Source organism: Mytilus trossulus, chromosome 3 (assembly GCF_036588685.1).
Source record: "Mytilus trossulus isolate FHL-02 chromosome 3, PNRI_Mtr1.1.1.hap1, whole genome shotgun sequence".
Classification (NCBI taxonomy): domain Eukaryota; kingdom Metazoa; phylum Mollusca; class Bivalvia; order Mytilida; family Mytilidae; genus Mytilus; species Mytilus trossulus.
In genome coordinates, this window is record NC_086375.1 from 56,826,175 (window position 1) to 56,847,002 (window position 20,828).

The following is a 20,828-nucleotide window of genomic DNA, read 5'->3' on the forward strand; positions in this document are numbered from 1 at the left end:
TGATATTTCCATGATCTATTTATTTTGGTTTGGTGATAACTACAAGCCAGACACATGTTTTCTTCTGACTAGTCAGAGTCTGAGAACCAGAAAATTAACTTTAGATGGCCTAAAGGAATAAGCCAAAATATCATTATAAACTGAGAAAATTAACTTACTTTACTTGATATGTTTCAGCAAAGCTCACTCTCCTTGATGATGAAATTCTTGCTTTTTTCCTTGGTATAATCTCTATCGTCTGTTAAACAAATGCATGAGAAATCATTGTTTATAATGAATATCAATGTGACTATAAATTCAAAGTTATATTTAATAGTCTTTTCATTGAAAATATAGTAACTATTCCCTAAATAATTTTGTCAAGAGTTTGTACTATATCTATATATATATATTCAGTTTTTGGAATGTTGTCTTTTTCTTAGTTTATTAAAAGGACTCTGACACAAAACTTTTTACAAATATCAAGTAGATCAATGGATTGTCTTCAAACAAGCCAGTTTCTCTGCTGCAATCTCAACAGGTGATAGCCCTTAGATAAGTTGTAGCTGATAAACATGGTTCAGAACATGCAGGAAATATTAGCCACTGGACATTAAACAACAGTTAATCAATCATCTCATAGTTTGAGAGACCATTTATTTCGTTTTATCACTATTTTCCAAAGCAAAATCAATCAATGGTGTACACTTATAGTGTCATGAATTATCTTTCTACACAACTGAGAAAAAACATCTCACTTGAGTAGCATGATACAGAAATTATCATACAGAAAATCATGGAATTTCTGTGAAAATAGCAATAAAGTTGTTATAAACATTACATACTGCCTGATTTGTATCAATATCTAACAGAGGAGTTTTTGTCTTCAAGATCTGAAATAAAAAATCAAATTTTAAACATTAAACTCCTATTTCACAGTGTAATCAAATAGATGTTTTTTCAGGAAAACATATTTTCTTTTATACGATTGAGAATGGAAATGGGGAATGTGTCAAAGAGACAAAAACCCAACCAAAGAGCAGGCAGCAGTCGAAGGCCACTAATGGGTCTTCAATGCAGCTAGAAACTCCATCTAGAAATGCAAACCACATCTTTTTCATGTAGGAAATGTTATTTTCTCTTTACATTTGGTAAATAAAATCTACACTAGAATTTAGTGAAAATGTTTGAACAAGTGAAACTGCGAGCTACTGCTCACTGATGATACCCCCACCGCAAGTGGATAATATAAATAGTGTAAAAATATGCAAGTGTTCGGTAAACAGGAAGTTGTCAAGTGATGAATCTGAAAATGCATCACACGGTTATAGCTGACTTATATAAATCCTGAAACCAAATTTCAGAAATCCTTGTATTATAGTTCCTGAGAAAAGTGTGACGAAAATTTTCAACTTGGCTATCATGTGTAAAATCATACAAGTGTTCAGTAAACAGGAAGTTGTCAAGTTATCAATCTGAAAACGCATCACACGGTATAGCTGACTTAGATAAACCCTGAAACCAAATTTCAGAAATCCTTGTATTGTAGTTCCTGAGAAAAATGCGACGAAAAAATAAATAGTGTAAAAATATGCAAGTGTTCGGTAAACAGGAAGTTGTCAAGTGATGAATCTGAAAACGCATCACACGGTATAGCTGACTTATATAAATACTGAAACCAAATTTCAGAAATCCTTGTATTGTAGTTCCTGAGAAAAGTGTGACGAAAATTTTCAACTTGGCTATCATGTGTAAAATCATACAAGTTTTCGGTCAACAGAAAGTTTTCAAGTGATCAATCTGAAAACGCATCACACGGTATAGCTGACTTAGATAAACCCTGAAACCAAATTTCAGAAATCCTTGTATTGTAATTCCTGAGAAAAATGCGACGAAAAATATTCATGGGACAGACTGACTGACGGACTGACGGACGGATGGACGGACAGACAGAGGTAAAACAGTATACCCCCCCCCCCCCTTTTTTTAAAGCGGGGGTATAATAAAAACTTTTTGTGTTGATTTTTTTAGATATCAAGAAATTGAAATGAGTTTGTTCAAATGTTTTGCTGAACAAAGAAGCTGTACATGTATACAAACTTTGTTTTTTTTAACAGGCAAGTTTGATTTTTTTATAGCCTAGATCTGAAATCAAATCTCAATGGTTTATATGATAACAAATGATAAAGTGTTATCCATTGAAAGTACTCTTCCTAAAAGTTCAATTAACATCATCTGTTTATATGTACAATAACATTTATGTTTGGGATCCCCCTATTTCAGTATTGACATATTTAACCCCACCGCATGTGTTACATTTTGTATGCACATTTTTTGTTTGTGTGTCTCAAGTCAGGAACCTCTAATTCAGTGGTTGTCTTTTTTTGATGTGTTACATATTAGTTTTTTGTTCCCTTTTTTGTACATTAATTTGGCCTTTAGTTTTCTCGTTAAAATTATTTTACATTTGTCTGACATTTTGGGGGCCTTCGAATTCTATACAATGTAGCTGACTATGCAGTACAGGCTTTGCTCGTTGTTGAAGGTTGAATAGTAACCTACATGTATAGCTGTTAAATATGGTCTCTTCTGAAGACTTGTTTCATTGGCAATCACACCATATCTTGGTTTTTTTTTTATAAAAACCAACAAAAACATTGTTTGACAATCAGTTGCACTGAAATTATAGTTATAGCTCATTTCTATAAACTATTTAAGCAACATGTTATGTAACTTACAGATGATGATCTTCGTCCAGATTGCCTTCTTCTAAATCTGTGATCTAATGTATCTTCTTCCATTTCTACTATCTAATACATACAGGTAGTACATACAGTATTATTAATTCATCTGGAAAAAAAGTTTCTAAACATCACATAATGGCTATTTCAAGAAAAAACATATTGAAGGTTCTACACAACATGATATTGCAATCAGGGTTTCTGCAGCCACACACCATTATCTATTTTGTAAAACAATAAAATTGTTGCTTTTAAAAATCATTATCATGATCATTGGCGAAATATATTGCAAAGAATTATAAAAGGTCAACATCATCTATCAAGTCAGGATTTTCCCTTATCAGCCAACACTCAGAATATTTACCTTAAACTTATATGTTTCGAATTTGACAGGATTCAGCTGACTGAAATAAGGTACAAACAGTGTTCTCCCCCTGGCCTTATACCACTGTGGTACCCTGGTGCTATATTTTGTACCATGGTGGTATCTTAGAACATTTTCTAATATCAGATTATTACATGGCATTTTTCATATTGCATGTATTATCAGCCCTAGGTTCAATATCGGCCCAAGAGCTGCATGGCTCGATGGCTGATATTGACTGAGGGCTGACAATACATGCGATATGAAAAATGACATGTTATGATCTATTTATCATATGCTTCAACAATGGAGAAAAATGACATATATTGATCCTTTTACATGGTTTCCAAAAAGAAGTTTTAAGAGTGAAAAGTTCACGGACGTCAAACCCCAAATTTAGTATATTCGATATGAAATCGTTTTACCATTTGCCTCAACAGAGAAAAAAACACATTTGAATATGACGAATCGACAAAAAAGTATCAACAATATACACTATGAAGACTGATAGGAAAAGTCAACATTTTCAAACTAACTTTCTAAATTATGTTTGAAACTTATAAAAAAATCATTTATTTAATAATATGTTTGTTTTTTATATTTTTATGCCCTACCTACGATAGTAGAGGGGCATGATGTTATCTGGTCTGTTCGTCTATTTTTTATATTTTTATGTTTGTTTTTATATTTTTGTGCCCCACCTACGATAGTACAGGGGCATTATGTTTGCTGGTCTGTGCATCCGTTTGTCCGTCCGTTCGTTCGTCCGTCCCGCTTCAGGTTAAAGTTTTTGGTCAAGGTAGTTTTTGATGATGTTAAAGTCCAATCAACTTGAAACTTAGTACACATGTTCCTTATGATATGATCTTTCTAATTCTAAAGCCAAATTAAACTTTTTACCCCAATTTCACGGTCCAATGAACATAGAAAATGAAAGTGCATGTTTCAGGTTAAAGTTTTTGGTCAAGGTAGTTTTTGATAAAGTTGAAGTCCAATCAACTTGAAACTTAGTACACATGTTCCCTATGATAGTATCTTTCTAATTTTAAAGCCTAATTATGTTTTTTAACTTGCTTCTACGAAACAGAAAGTTAGTAAAACATCTTATCAATGTCAAAAGGTATTCCAAATACGTTAAAATCCAAGAAATTTGCACAGCATGTGCTTCAAAAACATCACAAATGGCCCTCTTCCGGTATTTAAAACTAATAACGGACTCTGACTTTGGAAAACCATGATAATTTTCCAGATTTCGTTTACAATGTCAAAACAAAAAAAAGAATTCTGACCTACCAACCCTATTTATCAAAATGATGTTACTGGAAACACAGATTTTTTTTTAGGCTTAATTGTTTTGTACACTATTTTGTAATGTTTTTCACTGCAAACGTAGCATTGAGGTATATTTTCTGGAATTTGCCGAATATCACCAGAATGCTATGCTATAACGTTATGGAAAGGCATGTGATAAACTTTTCATATCAGCCAGCTATAACTTATAAGCACCAATTCGAAAAATATGGAATTTACGTAAATTTAATGCTATTATCATACAGTAAAATTCATGTTATTTAGTCTAAGTATATGATAATAGAACCGGGGCCATGGTGCTATATTTTTCTGGTTTTCCAGTGTTATGTAAATTAAATTTCTATGCCTATGCTATGGTGCTATAATTTTCCAAAATCTGGGGAGAACAATAACAAGACTGTCAAGAGTTAATTGAACTTTATAATCTAATAATATGGATTGATAATTTGTTTGTATGTTAAAATGAGAGTTGTGCTAGTTAATGCCATGATTGTAAATTCAGGTATGATCATTCAAATATCCGATTTATTATTTTAAAATATGTACAGTACTAATTAAAATAGGTCACAAGACTAAAACAGAAATCACAAGAATACCCTTTCCGTTGTTTGGTGTACTGTTTTGTACCTTATATATAGAACTATCAAGAAAATTCGAGTTATTGCAAGTGTCATTTGTTTCCTTTTTGGTTTCAAATACAAACAAGCGATGTATTTCTATTTATGTTGACGTTTGAAGTTCGGAATAACCCGCTCAAACAAAAACGCCACCTGGAATTAAAGGGACAATACTCTTCGGTGCGTTCTAAAAATTGTATATAAATGACAGAATTTATGAACTGCTGGATTAAAACACCTTTCCAATGAAGGATTTGTATCACTATTAAAATCCTTGTTCCAACAAAGAAAAAGAATTTAAAACAGTTGAAGACATTCAAAAGCCAGGTTGGTTTAGTTTTATCAAAATTTATCAAATGAACATTGCTAATGAATTATTCACTTGCAAGTTAATAATTCGACCTCATTAAATCCGTATTAACGTGAACCTCTTACCTAAATATTGGTTACTCAAGAACAAGGCGTTTTCAGGTAGTCAAAGAAAAAGAATGTCAATATTGAAAGTGAAACAATTGTAAACCATTTGATTGACTGATACAATATCTCGAGTTTATGCATCGTGAATCGTTTATTTTAGATTTTTTTTAGATATAACTTTAAGTATGTGATACGTCGAATATGAAAATTTTAGTCAAAACGATGAACATAAATTTAACACTGAACTGCTGCCTCTTTACCCTATGAAATAAAGTTGCATTTGCCTGATTGCATTAAAAAAGACTGAGAAATGAGACTTCAACAAATAACAGTTTTAAAAATTGTTTGATTAAAAGGTGGTGCGTATTTCAATATGAAGCCACTTTAAGCTGTTGAGCTTTAAAAAATACTAGAACAGACCCGCGAAATCGCGGGAATTCAGAGCGTAGTTTAAAGTATGTAAAGAGTTGTTGGAAGAATTTTGTAAAAATTTTGAATGACTGCAGAATTTCAGCAAAAGTATCATAGGATTGGGGACAGGAAAATGGTTTTTTTTTTATCCCTCCTCCTTTATTTCCAAAATTCCCAATTTTTTTTTTTCTATCAATTTCAATATGAACATACATTTAGTATGTTATGATTATTTAAGAAAAGAGCCTGTAATTCAGTGGTTGTCGTTTGTTTATGTGTTACATATTTGTTTTTCGCTCATTTTTTGTACATAAATAATTAAGGCTGCTAGTTTTCTCGATTGAATTGTTTTACATTGTTATTTCGGGGCCTTTTACAGTTGAGTATGCGGTATGGGTTTTGCTCGTTGTTGAAGGCCGTACAGTTACCTATAATTGTTAATTTCTGTGTCATTTTGATCTCTTTTGGAGAGTTGTCTCAACATGGCAATCGATCATACCACATTTTCTTTTTTTGTAATCAATGAATTTTGCATAGGCGGAATCAGGGGGTGGGAGTGGGGGTCCTCCCTTTCGTGTGAAAAAAATGATTTATTATATAGGGAATCACTGAAGCGTGACTGGAGCAGGTGGCCCCACTGAGGTCAGTCAGCCCCTCTCCCCCTTTACAAAAAGTTCTGGATCCGCCACTGTTTTGTCAAAGATTTTTAATGACTGGATAATTTCAGAAAAGGTATCAAAAGTTCACATGAATAGAATTTTAGCGCTTTAATATCTGTACTATATTATGAACATTCATTACTATATAAGTAAAGCGTATTTATTTTCAATTCTAAGTTTACTAATAAATCGATCCATGGTGGTCATTAATATGGTAGAAAGACCCTCTTTATTTAATAAACTCTGTGACCGCCGTGAACAGTTAACTTGAAAATACACTTTATTCGTAGTATACATGTATGTTCAAAGTATACAGTAAAAGGCAAACCGGAAGTCTAATCTGACTTAAAATTTCACCCAATGACGGGACAATATCTGAATGCCTTCTCGTTTTTCTCCCAAAATAACTAAATCTGAATAATCATATGAATGGATGACAAATGCGACTATGCACTGTACCTATAAGACACAGAGGCGTGTTGATTAATTTACTCTGGGAAGAAGAGAAGCGACACACGAAATGAGGTCTTCTCGTTTAATAGTCATAGATATAGCATTTGACACAGTGTAAAGAAACACATTTCGTAAGATATTGCAACTATACTGACGATATCTTTGATTTGAGACATAAATCCGTGTCATTAATTTTTCATCCACGCAAGAACTTGTCCCAGAAAAAAACATATCTGAACATTAACATCACTTCCAAGTATAGGGATGAGATTTGTTTTCTGCTTGTCGGACCATCCACAAGACTGATGTTCAGTTCTTTAGTACTTTGATTATCAATAATCTTATTCTGTTTCCTGTCGAGATTGATTTGGCAGCTGGAGGAATTTTGTATAGACGTCAAGTTTTTGTGAATAATTTAAAAAGTTATACAGCAATATAAGCGTAAGGAAACTTTGTGACTTTTGCCGTTGGAAATTTTGGAAACTTTAAAATTTGACAGCACAAGTGCATATATATAGTTACAGTATGCCTATCGGACATAAATAAATGAATATATAACTAATAATTTCAGTCGTTTGCAAAACATACCATTCATTTGAGCAAAAATAATACGTGACATTTCATTTACGTTAATAATACAGGTACATGTAAATGGAAGAATATATTAGATCTATTTTTTAGGAGATACTTTAAACAATCATGAATTAATGTTACGACATATTTTTGATAGAGTTATATAACATATTCTGACTGACATCATAAAAAATAAATCACATTCAGAAAAATAAAAACATTAAAAGACGATGTGAGATCTGAAAAAATAAAGACGCTTTCCTCTTCTATTTGCCTCCGAGTGATGATAACGTCCATTTTGTCACATTTAAACATTTGCTATCTCTACCCATGGAAGTATTATATTGAGTCAATATAATACTTCCATGCTCTACCACAACGAACTACAGATGCTGCAATATATGTTTTGCTTGGAGCAGAATCCATTGAACAACTCATCCACAAGGCAATGATTTCTCTATTTCTTAGAATTTCAAAAGATACAAATTAAATTGAGTACAAAATAGGAATGAGACAATTAGCGACAAAAGATGATAACTCATGCAACCGTCGGATACCAAAATCTCAATTAGTAGCTATAGAAAGAGTCTGCAAAGACTGGGCCATATGCATTACTTACCAAGAGAGTAGAATTACAGCGAAATATATAACATTTATACTCTGCATATCAACTGCAAGAGTACAGAAATTCCGAGTGAAAGATAATGAACAATTAATATCTAAAATGACCCTCAATGTTGTATTTTTAACATAAATAATAATACAAGACAAGACAATTTTTTGTTTTTAATGAGGAACCTCGATTGATGTTAACTTTTTATCATCACTGACATAAATAAATCTTAACAACATTTCTGATAAAAATCTCTTATTGAACCATTAAACCATTTTCGTTATATTTCACAAATGATGATCAATGATGATTTGCGCCGCCGTAAATTCTGTGGCTAATTTGGGCAAGGATTTGTATAGTTAGACTTTACAAATCCTTGATTTGGGGTATTCCTAATTTGGTCGCAAATAGAATACAGCTCTATGGGACAGATGGAATCACTGCATTTCCAAAATAAAAAAAAATCATTATAAAATCAAAGTTCATGAGTTGTTATTGTATTAATTATTGTTCCAAAATATAAATGAACATCGTAACGGGTGCAGAAAACGATTACAACACGGTTATCTGCAACGAGAAACCGAACGCAAAATTCCGGATTTACAATACATTTCTATGCCGGATTTGATTTCTATTGTTTGCAGTGCGCTTGTCCCAACTCGCTCAGAGGGAACTTGTCTGTGGTTCACAGTAAGTTTTATTCAATATACATGGGCAATGTCGAATATTGAAACAGTTAGGAAAAGCTCACAACACAACAAGTAAACTAAAAAGATTCTCTAAGCTGTCAAGACAAAAGACCGACAACAGCGACAGTGTCTGTAGGACACATTTACATTTTTTTTTTCAAATCAAAACCGTCGGAATCATTTTTAAATATAAAATGGTTTACGTTCTAATATTTTATAATCAAATATTTGTCGATTATACAAAGTTAACATTACACAAAGCAATGTAAGCTCTTTTCAACAATGTTTTTTTTCTACTTCCGTTTCAGAGATAGTTGATTGATGCCATGACAACATGAGAATGTCAATATTTTCGTTTTCTTTGATTTCTGCCAGCGACCTAAAATTAAAATAAGAATTTTTCATTGTTTCAAGGATGAAATTGAGATATATTTGCCCAAACTGTGAAAATGTAATGCAGTGAAAATAAGGAATAATTTATCATTTCTGATAATCTTGTAGTGATTTTGGGGTAAATTGTTTGCTTATTACAATAAACCTCTTAAAAGGTTGTTTAGTGTCCTACATGATACATTTTATCACTATCAGCCTACTCGGCCGGCTGACCGACCGCTTGACCTTTTGACGCATACAACAATCACTTTTCCATTGTGGCATCAGATATTTTGTTTTATGACGTAAAAATTTTGCGGGAACCTGTGTGATATCCAGTAATGGCGGACAAATAGCGATAAGGTGTATTTAATAGGAGTTAAAGGAATCAAACAATTTGGTACTTCTTCCGAATACATTGAAATCAAGCGATTTAGTTTCTATAGTCAGTGAAAATTAAGCCTTGTACAACTTTTGGTCTTTCACTTATTTTGCGATTCCACCCTTAGCAGAGTTACATGTACATTATACACATCCTAGCTCTAACCTGGGCTTACCCATACATAATTGTAAAACTAGCTAGTTTTAACCAAAAAACCTATATAAATTCAAACAAATCCTTACCTAAACTGAACTCTTAAATATATTAAGGTTGGAAGTTCTTTTCTGGTACTCTGGCTAAACTACCAGTACAAACTGACTGCCATGAAAAGCAAAATAGTGCTTAATGTGGTATTAAACACCAATCAATCAACCTTAGAGTACAATGACCCTAAGTTAAAATAACCAGAAATTCACCAATCTTTTATTTCAAATACTCTATTGCTATACACAAATATTAAATCAATGGAATGAAAAGCATTCGTACATACATGATTAATTTAAATAGTGAGTCAAACAGCAGTGTTGAAAGACATTTGCCATCTCAATTTCATTTGTTTATTTTTGTCATTCGGTTGCTCTCTCAATGATCCATAACCCACATTAACATGCATACATTAAATTTTTATACATGAAGCTACAAAACCACATTTTTTTGTACATTTAAGAACTGGCATGTAAATGTATTTTAAAGGCTGCTATTAATTAAAAAAAAAAACTTCATTTATCTGTTCTGGCTAGCTCTTCTATAGATCCTTAAGATTTAAAACATTGTACATGTAGGTAGAAAATAATTTTAGATAACTTGCTTGTACTTTCAGTTTTACTTGTAAATTTTACTGTAACACAATCTTATACAGTGTACTGTACCTTAACTTTTTACAACAGATGTACATTTTTTGTGGACAGTTGATGAAAAATGTGGGAAAAGTTTCAATAAATTCATCATATTTGTGATCATTTGAAAAGTAAGTGTAGTAAATGTTCATTTAATTATCAAGTAGTATTTTTTATATAAATGCTATTTCGTTGCAGACAAAACTGAGCGAAAATGTAAGGTATGAGAAATAAGAACTTAATGGGATCATACTGGACTGCCATCGCAAGAAGAAAGATGAACTTGTAATGGAAGATTCCTAATTCAAACTAAAATAAATAAAAATGTCAGACAATGGATCAGGTACACCATCAGAACACAGTGAAGGTAGTGATAACACAGACAGAGATTCAGATTATGAATCTGAAGAAGAAGAGTAAGTCTAGATACTTAACATAATTATTACAAGGTGTTAACACAAGCATGACAAGGTGATATATTCAATGTCATAGTTTAGATTTTGTTCTTGCTTTATTTCTGTACATCTTGTTAAGATTTGAGTTACACTTCACTCAGTTGTTGACCTTGATGATCTCAGATGACCCAAGAACCAGTTTCTACTTTACAACTGCTGTATTAATTAAAATAATGAAAAGTTGTGATACCTTATGTATATACATGTAGTACAATTTCAAGTTTCAAGCTTACAGTTAATATACTTATTCCCCTGCTCAATTGATTGGGGTATATTGCCGCATACATTGTACATGTATGCTCTTCTTATTGAGGGTTGCTGCTCACAAGGAAGCTATTAAACCAAGAGTTCCAAATGGTGAAGTTGAAATCATCCCTTCGTAAATTTTACGGACGCCATCAAGAGTTGGTTGACCACTATGGAATCACCGTTTCACAAATGATACCACTAAAATGTCACCTACTGTACAAGACTATTTACAGGATTTGTTATCACATAAGCAATAGACGGGTGCAACATGTGGAGCAGTGTCTGCTAACCCTTCCAGAGCACCTGAGATCAACCCTATTTTTTTATGCTTATTCTTTAGTTTTCTATGTTGTGTCATGTGTACTTGTGTTTGTCTGTTTGTCTTTTTCACTTTTAGCCATGGGGATTTCAATTTATTTTCGATTTATGAGTTTGACTGTCCCTATGATATCTTTCGTCCCCCTTTTATTGAAATTGATGCATACTGTTATACTGAATTTCATCTGCAACATTGAATCAGAGCTTCTTGATATTTTTGTGACACATTTTCAGATCGGTCACTCACCTACTCTTATGTTTGCTGCATTTATGTATGCTTTACATATTCTATGCACATATTTGCCACTGAAAGTTAAGCAACCATCAATCAATCAATCAATTTAATGCATATTTTAGAATATATATGATGCTTTATGTTTTTATGTATATAATAAACCTGTCAAGATGATTTTACTAAGACACTTTTTGTTAAAAAAAGACTATCTGGTCCTGCAACTTTTTGAATTGTATTTTAGGTATTATAAAAGGTTTGTTACAATAAAATTTGAACTAACAGTAGTGCATGTATCTTACTAGACATTTATTTCTACACAACAAAGTTTGATCTATCACAATGATCACACCTTTTAATTACAAAATAATTTACTTTATCTACCATTAACAGTTTACCAATAAATATTTAACTAGCATCTTTTTCAACATTTTTACTTCCTTCATAGTATGTAGCATCAATTCTGTTATTTTCACAATGCTAAATCATCCTCAAGTTTACAAATCACATTGAAATATAGTGATAGAAACAAAAGCTTTGATCTTTTTGTCTTACCTGTTAAAAAATATTACCAATGTGAAAAAAAGTCATAATTTATAGCAGCTTCTGCAAAATAAAGATAAAATTAAAAGTTTTTTTTTTTTATGAACTGCAAAACCTTTGTTTAATAAATAGTGAAAGAAATCAACAAAGCTTGAATGTGAAAGTTTATTTGTTGCCACTAGATAACTGTTATTCTTCAAAGTTTTATGAAGAAAATGAAGTAAAATTAATTGTTATTGCTGTTTTATCTTGAATTACATTGAATAATGTTTTCATTAGTTTCACATTAAATTAATTTCAGTCAGGCATGTCAGGTAAATGAGTAAATTATAGATTTTTTTTTAATTTAATCGTCTTCTTAATAAATAAACCATTTTTTTTTTTTACAGGAATAAAGAACAATTAAACATACAATGGACAGGGTATGGTAAAAAGACTCCAGTCATTACATTTAATGCAGATGTTGTACTCAATAAAAAGACAAATCAAAGGACAGTTGGAGGTATATTTAATCATTATCAGTTTTGTCATATTTATATCATGTACATTTAAAATGACTACTTATAAAAGATAGCTATAACCAAGAGTGATTTTTTATGCTCCATTTATGGGGGCATTTTGTTTTCTGGTCTGTGCATCTGTCTGTTCATCTGTTCGTTATTCCGTTCGTCTATCCCGCTTCAGATTAAATTTTGGGTGAGGTAGATTTTGATGAAGTTGAAGTCCAATCAACTTGAAATTTAATACATATGTTCCCTATGATATGATCTTTCTCATTTCAATGCCTAATTAGAGATTTTTGCACATTTTCACGTCCATTGAACATAGGAAATGATAGTGCGGATGGGGCATCTGTGTACTTTTCTTGTTACATATAAATTTGCCTTATGTTACTTCATTTACTCACTAAAATTTTTATTTAAATGAAAGGGACAACATCAAAAGCTCAATGTACAGTACACACAGAGAGGATGTAATCTCATACTCCCAACACTGTGAAACACAGATTTTCCCTCCCAAAAAACACCAAGTAATTACTCCCATCTGGGAGGGTTTTATGACCTGTTGATTGCAGGTAAAAGTAATAAAAATCAACAAAGCATGACTGCATGATCTGACAGTGACATATAATATAACTTAATTTATATACCCCCCCTCTTAACCTAAGTTGGGAAAATCGATTGTCCAATAAGGATATATATAAAATTGATGTCAATTAAACATTAAACAAAACTTGCAGCAATTTTGACCCCCACCCCAAAATTGTTGCCCCATAGTTATTGTCCAATGTATATATTAAATGATAAACATGCATACTTTTACAACTTGAAAAAAGGGTAACAATAATTAGTTCCAGGGTTTCCCCTGGATCAATTATTTTTTTCGCCACCTCTTTCGCCAAAACAATATGTTTTTCGCCACTTTATTATTTTTTTCGCCAAGTAACAAAACTATATTTTTTGTTTTCAATTTACCTTTTTTCTACCTCCCTCCCTAAATAAGATGATTTTGCCCACTGTGTCTATGATTATGCTCTCAAACTTATTTTAGTGTCTACATTTTAATGAATAAACACTTAACATTTACTTTAAAACAACAGATTTTTATTTTAAAAAATATTCATTGTCAGTGCTCTAGCTAGAATTCAAAAGGGGCAGGGTGCCAGTGGAGGGCAGGGCACTTTTTTTATGATAGAAGGCACTGCTCATTTTTTTGTCTACGTCCCTGTGTGTATCACGAGTTCACTTATTTTTTTACTGTATATATTGTTAACAAAGATGCATAAGTTGTTGTTTTGATTATTTGTTCTATAAAATTTGCATGAGAAAAGTCATTCATACTACATGTTCATAAAACATGGCAATACACATTCATACTATTATCCAAAAGAGGCAAAATCAACTTACTATTCTCTCCCACCCCCTCTCCTTTTTTCATGTTTACGTCTGCTTGTTGCTCACAAGTTGAGATGGACGATGTTTCTGTGAAGGCATAGTTTTATTTTGATTACTTCAATTCAATTATAAATTCATGAAAGTCTTCATTCATACAATCTTCCATTGTGACTTGAAGATCGAAAAGAAAATGCCGATGCATTCATCATATTTATGACAAAGAGGTACATTGTCTTAATTAAGTTACCTAGTAATTAACCTTTGAAGTCTTATCCACAATAATTGATTGTAATGACATGATTAACCTCGTAACCTGGGGGACAATCACCAAGTGTCATATATGTAATTTAACTTCTGATAAGAAATCGATGAAACAAAAGGCAATTTTACCAAAACGGCACAAGGGTTTTTGGAAAATGGCGTCATGGCAGGAGTGTGCAGCTGAGGGCACACAGGGCGCGGCTCAGGGCACCCAGGGCATGGTGCCCTTCTATTTTCGGATTACGAGACCACTGATTGTATTAAAACAACTTTTCATAATGAGGGGGCCTCTACACTTTTAATAATAAACAAGATAGAAGTCCTGGAATATAACAAAATCAATTGGTATGTTTTGATCATATAATACCAGTATAGTTCGTAGGAAAAGTTTCTTTAAAAAATATACTGATGTGCCCTTTTGTACTAAGAAGTGGTTTGTACAAGATAAAAGCTGTTATCACATGAAATTGATCCCTCATTTCATGTGTAATCATTGCATTGAAGGTTACTCTCATTCGAGGGGTTGTTCCCAAATTTTTGGAAAGATTTTTTCATAATGACAGTTTTCTTTTCTTGACCAACGTAAATGAAAAGGTTGATACGTAAAACTATGCTTGAAACATGTGTGTCACTCAAACGACTTTAAAGCAGTCTCCCTTCTCAATTACCTAAATTAAAGTCGAAGGATAATTAAAGTTTTAAATCGGAGATTTTTTTTGTGTTTGGACATTTTTCATCACAACAACAGCTTTCTTTTCTAAACTTTTTTAAAAAGGAAAGGAGACGTCAAAAATTTGCTCCAAACACGTGCATCGCAAAGTGGATAAAAAATTCGGCATGTGACATTTAGTGGAAGCCATTTAACCATATCATTTTGTCAACACCTTTATTAATTAGTCCTTTGTTGTCACTAGCTATAAAATGCAGTCTAATTATTGATTTTCTGTCCAAATCTTAATGAGGTCAAGGTGAATTCCGAGTATTGTCTAATCGGGTAGAGTCCAAGAAACTTGAAAAAAAAGTAAATAAAAAAGATGGAGGAAAATAAATCGTTATATATATTTCTTTCGCCAAATTCTTTCGCCAATGATGATTTTTTATCGCCACAATTATGATTTTTTCGCAGAAAATGGTGACCGCGATTAGTACACCTACATGTACATGTTTTAATTTGCCTTGCATAGAAAAAAACTACTTTTAATAATGATTGTTTAATTTTCTTAGTAAATTGGTCTTATAAAAGTTACATTGCATTTATATAATTGATTATATGTTTTATTTCAGAGCGATACCATTTAGCCTATAAATTTGGAGGATCAGAAACTAAAGTTGTCAGAAACATTCTGAATTTCCATGGCTTTCATGAGGTATGTAAAATGAGAAGTTTTAGCATTAATTCTTCAACTTTTCAAATGTCAACTTATTTATTTGTAAATTTAATAAGGCCTAGGAATTTGGCATGCAATTAAAATTGTCTTTGACAGACATTTTATTCAAGAATTTTTAGTTATTATTATGTTATTTATACTGTTGGTGAATTTATATGTTTCTTAAAGCTTTTAAGGACACTATTTTCATGAATTCTAATTCTAATAAGGTTTAATACAATGTAGATAATGTGTTAATTGTAGAATATTTCCATTATTTAGGTTCACCCAAACAGTTCTGATTTTAATGTTATGTGGACTGGTTCTCATCTCAAACCATTTACATTAAGAGGTCTCACAGAATTTCAGAAAATCAATCATTTCCCACGCTCATATGAAATCACAAGGAAAGACAGATTGTTCAAAAATGTTCAACGAATGCAGCAAATTAAGGTAAGCTTAACTCATCTTTATAGAGTTTTAGAAAAATTATATTTCCGTTATCATGATTGAAGAAAAATCTTAATTTTGATTTTCAGGATTTATTGAAACAGTTAGTTTTTAATTTGTAATATCAGATTTCCCGGATAACATAAATTATAGCAGTTCTATGGTTGTTTACTGCTGGGTTTTGTAATTCATTTACCTCATGAATCACAGAAGCAAAAAATAAGTACTGTACAAAAGAATATTTTCATAGTGTTAATACATCAGTTATTTGATGCCATTAATCTGTATAATAGTTATATGTTAATTTTCTATTTATACTTTCAGGGTGTGAAACATTTCGATTTCATTCCACCAAGTTTCATTCTTCCCAGTGAATATCAAGACTTTTGTGGTAAGAATTTAAACATAATATTTTATAAGATTAAAAACAAGCTGACATGTCAATCTTCTTGGACTTCATGTAGAAATAATTATCATTCATTTAAATAATACATTAACGAGGGGGGTAGGAGGGATCCTGATCCCGAAATCCCAGGCTTGAAAATACGAAATCCTGAGGTCCCGATAAAGGTCCTGTCACCCCTTATTAACAAGATGAAAAACTTAACGAAATTGGAATAAAAGAAATCCAGAATCCCGGAAGGGTCAATCCTGAAATCCAGAGGGTAAAAACACCCAATCCTGGAGTCCCGATTAAGGTCCTATCCCCCCTCATTAACAAGATGAAAAACTTAACTGAAACAAACAGTGTAGACTGTGTATATTACATGCATAGATAATGACATCATAGATAAAATGCATGAGAATATGACCATCATTGAGAGCAATTCTGTATTTCAGCTTACTTTTTCAACAAAAAATTATTCTATAAATTAGATCACCCTAATTATTTTATTTGTGTATCCTGAATTATAAAGGCAATGACATATGGGATTTCTATTATAGTTTTCTCATTATTGGGAATGATTTTTAAACTGTCAGTCTAAAAAGTAAAAAAAAAAATATGATATTTCTTATTTATTGGAATAAAAAAATATTTTATAAATAAAGTATAGATAATAAGTAAGACTGTTTTACATGGCTAGCCAACAGACTGTCCTTTTTCACAGGTAATACATTTGTACTGGCTTGTCTCATACTACCTTAGAAACACACTTAAAATTGAAAGTCAGTAGATCCTAATTTATATCTCAACAAATTATCTGACTTTAATAAATCACTCATTTGTTTATTTTGGAGTTACTGTAAAATGTGAAAGAATAAATAATTGATAAAAGTTTTAATATGTCTAATCTTGTGAATGTGTTTAACCCTCGATAATTGGATTAAAGGATTGAGATAAAGACATTTAGTCAATTTAAATCGATAATTGTTTGAATAATTATTTTGTACTGTGTAAAGTTAATAAATTATACATTGTAAACATTAAATAACAGATTCTTTCTGGAATGAATTTTGTTTTGAAACATTTTGACATGTACATTTTATAGTTGTTCATTGTGTTAGCTTTTTAAAAAAAATACCATATTTAATTTTTTGGGCTTATATTGAATGACGTATTGGTATCATTGTTCATTTGCTGACATTCGGTTTTTTTTACACAAAAAGAATCTAATTCATTAGTTGGCAGATACTGATCAAATTCTTTACACTGTTTGATTTTAGGAATTGTGGTCCCATTGCTTTAAAAAAAAAACAGGAAAGAAAGGGACAAAATAAACAAAAGTATTTTTCATCAGTTTTAAAAGCTAATTTTGATAAATTTGATTTTTAAAATGGCTTTCTTCTGAAAGCTAGAGATGTAAGAGAACCTACTGTAAGAGATTGTTATGATTTTTTGTGTTATTAAAATTTGCTGTTACAAAATATTAGAAATTATTATAAATTAAGGAATGTATCTCCCTCATGCAAAGCTCTGATTCCTTTCACGAATTTGGTTATACTTTTTGGACCTTTTGGAATATAGCTCTTCATCTTTTATATATGCTTTGGATTTCAAATATTTTGGCCACGAGCATCACTGAAGAGACATGTATTGTCGAAATGCGCATATGGTGCAACAAAATTGGTACCGTTGATTTTATTACTACCACTGGGTCGATGCCTCTGCTGGTGGACTATTAGTCCCCGAGGGTATCACCAGCCCAGTAGCCAGTACTTCGGTACTGGCATGAAAATACGGATTTTTTGTGTTATTAAAATTTGCTGTTACAAAATATTAGAAATTATTATAAATTAAGGAATGTATCTCCCTCATGCAAAGCTCTGATTCCTTTCACGAATTTGGTTATACTTTTTGGACCTTTTGGAATATAGCTCTTCATCTTTTATATATGCTTTGGATTTCAAATATTTTGGCCACGAGCATCACTGAAGAGACATGTATTGTCGAAATGCGCATATGGTGCAACAAAATTGGTACCGTTGATTTTATTATGGCAAATAGAAATTTTGAATTTCAAAATGTATGACTTGTCACTTTGCTTAACACTTCTGATATCATTGTTTAACCTCAATAATGACCTTTAGCCTATGCATGCAGTGGCATGGTTATATGCTTAATCATTTAGGACAATTTATAGGCTTCTTTTTAAAGAAATTCTGTTATTTATGAAGATTTTGAAAAAGTATTCAGTTAAAGAGAGGTGAAAGATACTTTACAATATGCGAACTTATGAATATGAGTTGAAAACAAACTTTAAAATGAAATGACTTATTTTGAGTTTGTTGTTCTAATTAATATCAGTACATGTATTATTATATTTTACATTATAATTTTTTGGACAAAGCACATTTATTTATCTGGTGTAAATATTTTACAGCTTGTTTCCTGAGAGAGAAAGGAACATGGATAGTTAAACCAGTGGCATCATCCAGAGGTCGAGGTATCTTCCTTGTAAATCATGTATGTATAATAAAAGTCTTGTATAGTGTTAAATTAGATATAGTAAATTTTATATATAAAAATAATAGTTTATTTAATAGAGTTAAATCCAAATGCCAGTTCTCTGTATAAGCATTATAAGATAGATGTGGTTCTCCTTTAACATATTGCAGTGTGATGGTCATTTAGATTTTGTATTTTCAGATTTTTAACTCTCTTCTGGAATTATTTTTCTCAAAAGTTCCTACAACAAAAATTTATATTCTGTTGTGCTGAAACATTCATAATATTTTTGTGTCCCCATTGACCGGGGGATTAATTGTATTTATGTCTGTCCTGTCTGTCCGTCACATCTGTCCCAAAAATTGGTTTCAGTTCTGTAACTTTGGTTTGTCTATATCAAATGATATAAGACTAATACACAATGCTTATTACCACAAAACACAGATCAAGTTCTAAATTGGGTGGCAGTGTTTTTATACCATTCATGAGTTATGCCCCTTTAAAAACTTAAAGATCAATGAAATTTCCAATTTGGTTTTTCTAACTTTAATTTGCCTCAACCAAATACTATGAAACTTATCCACAATGCATATTACACACAAAACACAGGTCAGGTTTGAAATTGGGTGGCATCACTTTTACTGTTCTTGAGTTATACCCAGGGGTCCAATTTAAGCTTTTTAGTGTACTGGCCAGCCGGACCAGTGGACTTAAAATCTACTGGTCCGGCTCAAAGTTTACTGGTCCTGAAAAAATGACATTCATTTGATAACCACTAAAAGATATGACAGATGTTTAGTTTTATTTTCCTCAGCTGCTTTCCTCTTCTAATTTCCCTTAGATTGCTGTGCTGTTCTGTTTGTTCATGAGCAAGTACAAAAATCTTACTTAACATTTGAAGATCCCGTTACAAAAATATATTTCTCATCTAGGTCTGTCACTGCAAATTGTTCACATGTTTTACAATGCAATAAATTACGATCAACTTTACAATTAAACTATAACCATTGGAGATTTTTTCCCCAGGATATTTTATATAAATTTACGTTTCCTTTTGTCAGTTAAATCTTCCTTTTGAATGTCGCTTTATTAATTAATTTGTTTTGCCTGCCTTAGTACTCCATCCAAAAATTTCCACATATTGTATTGTTGTGTAGTGCGCTCACCTGGGATATTAATTAAATACTTTTAAAATAGTACCCCCCAGTACCCTAAACATAATTTCTCCTGGTTATTTTTGTAAACAAACCGAGATATAGATGCAATCAGTAATTTAAACAAAATATTGCTACTGGTCCGCTGGACCACCAGCTGACAAAATCTTCTGGTCCGGCACTTATTTTACTGGTCTTGGACCACTCGACCAGCGCCAATTTCGACCATTGGTTATACCCCTTGAGTTATAAATGAAAAAATTGCTAAAACTATCGTTTATTCTTTAATTTTAGTTTGCCTAAATGTTATGAAACTTATACACAATGTTTTTAATCACAAAATAGTCTTAATTTCATGATTCATGCATATTTATAAGCCCTTAAATTAAATTAAAAAGTGCATGCAGATGTTGAAATTCTGATATATTAATACACACCCTTGTATTTTGTATATTAAAACATACTTTACTTGTATTTCTTTCAGCCTGACCAAGTTCCTCTTGATGAGAACTTAATTGTTTGTAAATATTTAGGCAATCCATTACTGATAGATGGTAAGTTTATCTATTGCAACAGTTCTGTTCTGATGATGCCAGTAGC

At 31.7% G+C, this 20,828-nt stretch overlaps 2 protein-coding genes across 26 annotated transcripts in view; one reads left to right on the plus strand and one right to left on the minus strand.

Moving 5' to 3' along the window:
* Positions 1-5,171, minus strand: part of LOC134711925 (uncharacterized) — a 42,086-nt gene extending 36,915 nt beyond the window's left edge. The window contains exons 1-4 of one of the 2 annotated variants that reach the window (XM_063572915.1): positions 5,023-5,171; positions 2,718-2,829; positions 825-872; positions 159-238 (exon numbers count right to left, since the gene is read on the minus strand). In XM_063572915.1, the coding sequence (XP_063428985.1) occupies positions 159-238; positions 825-872; positions 2,718-2,780 (191 nt within the window). In that variant the 5' untranslated portion in view covers positions 2,781-2,829; positions 5,023-5,171. Of the gene's footprint in view, positions 1-158; positions 239-824; positions 873-2,717; positions 2,845-5,022 lie in introns of both variants that reach the window. The other variant, XM_063572916.1, reaches the window with a different exon arrangement.
* Positions 5,172-8,724: 3,553 nt separating this feature from the next.
* The window catches only part of LOC134711926 (tubulin polyglutamylase TTLL5-like), a 52,834-nt gene continuing 40,730 nt past the window's right edge, over positions 8,725-20,828 (plus strand). For 23 of the 24 annotated variants that reach the window (XM_063572920.1, XM_063572926.1, XM_063572937.1 and 20 more), the window contains exons 1-8: positions 8,725-8,828; positions 10,616-10,833; positions 12,604-12,716; positions 15,655-15,737; positions 16,020-16,190; positions 16,512-16,578; positions 19,010-19,092; positions 20,713-20,782. In XM_063572920.1, the coding sequence (XP_063428990.1) occupies positions 10,742-10,833; positions 12,604-12,716; positions 15,655-15,737; positions 16,020-16,190; positions 16,512-16,578; positions 19,010-19,092; positions 20,713-20,782 (679 nt within the window). In that variant the 5' untranslated portion in view covers positions 8,725-8,828; positions 10,616-10,741. The other variant, XM_063572919.1, reaches the window with a different exon arrangement.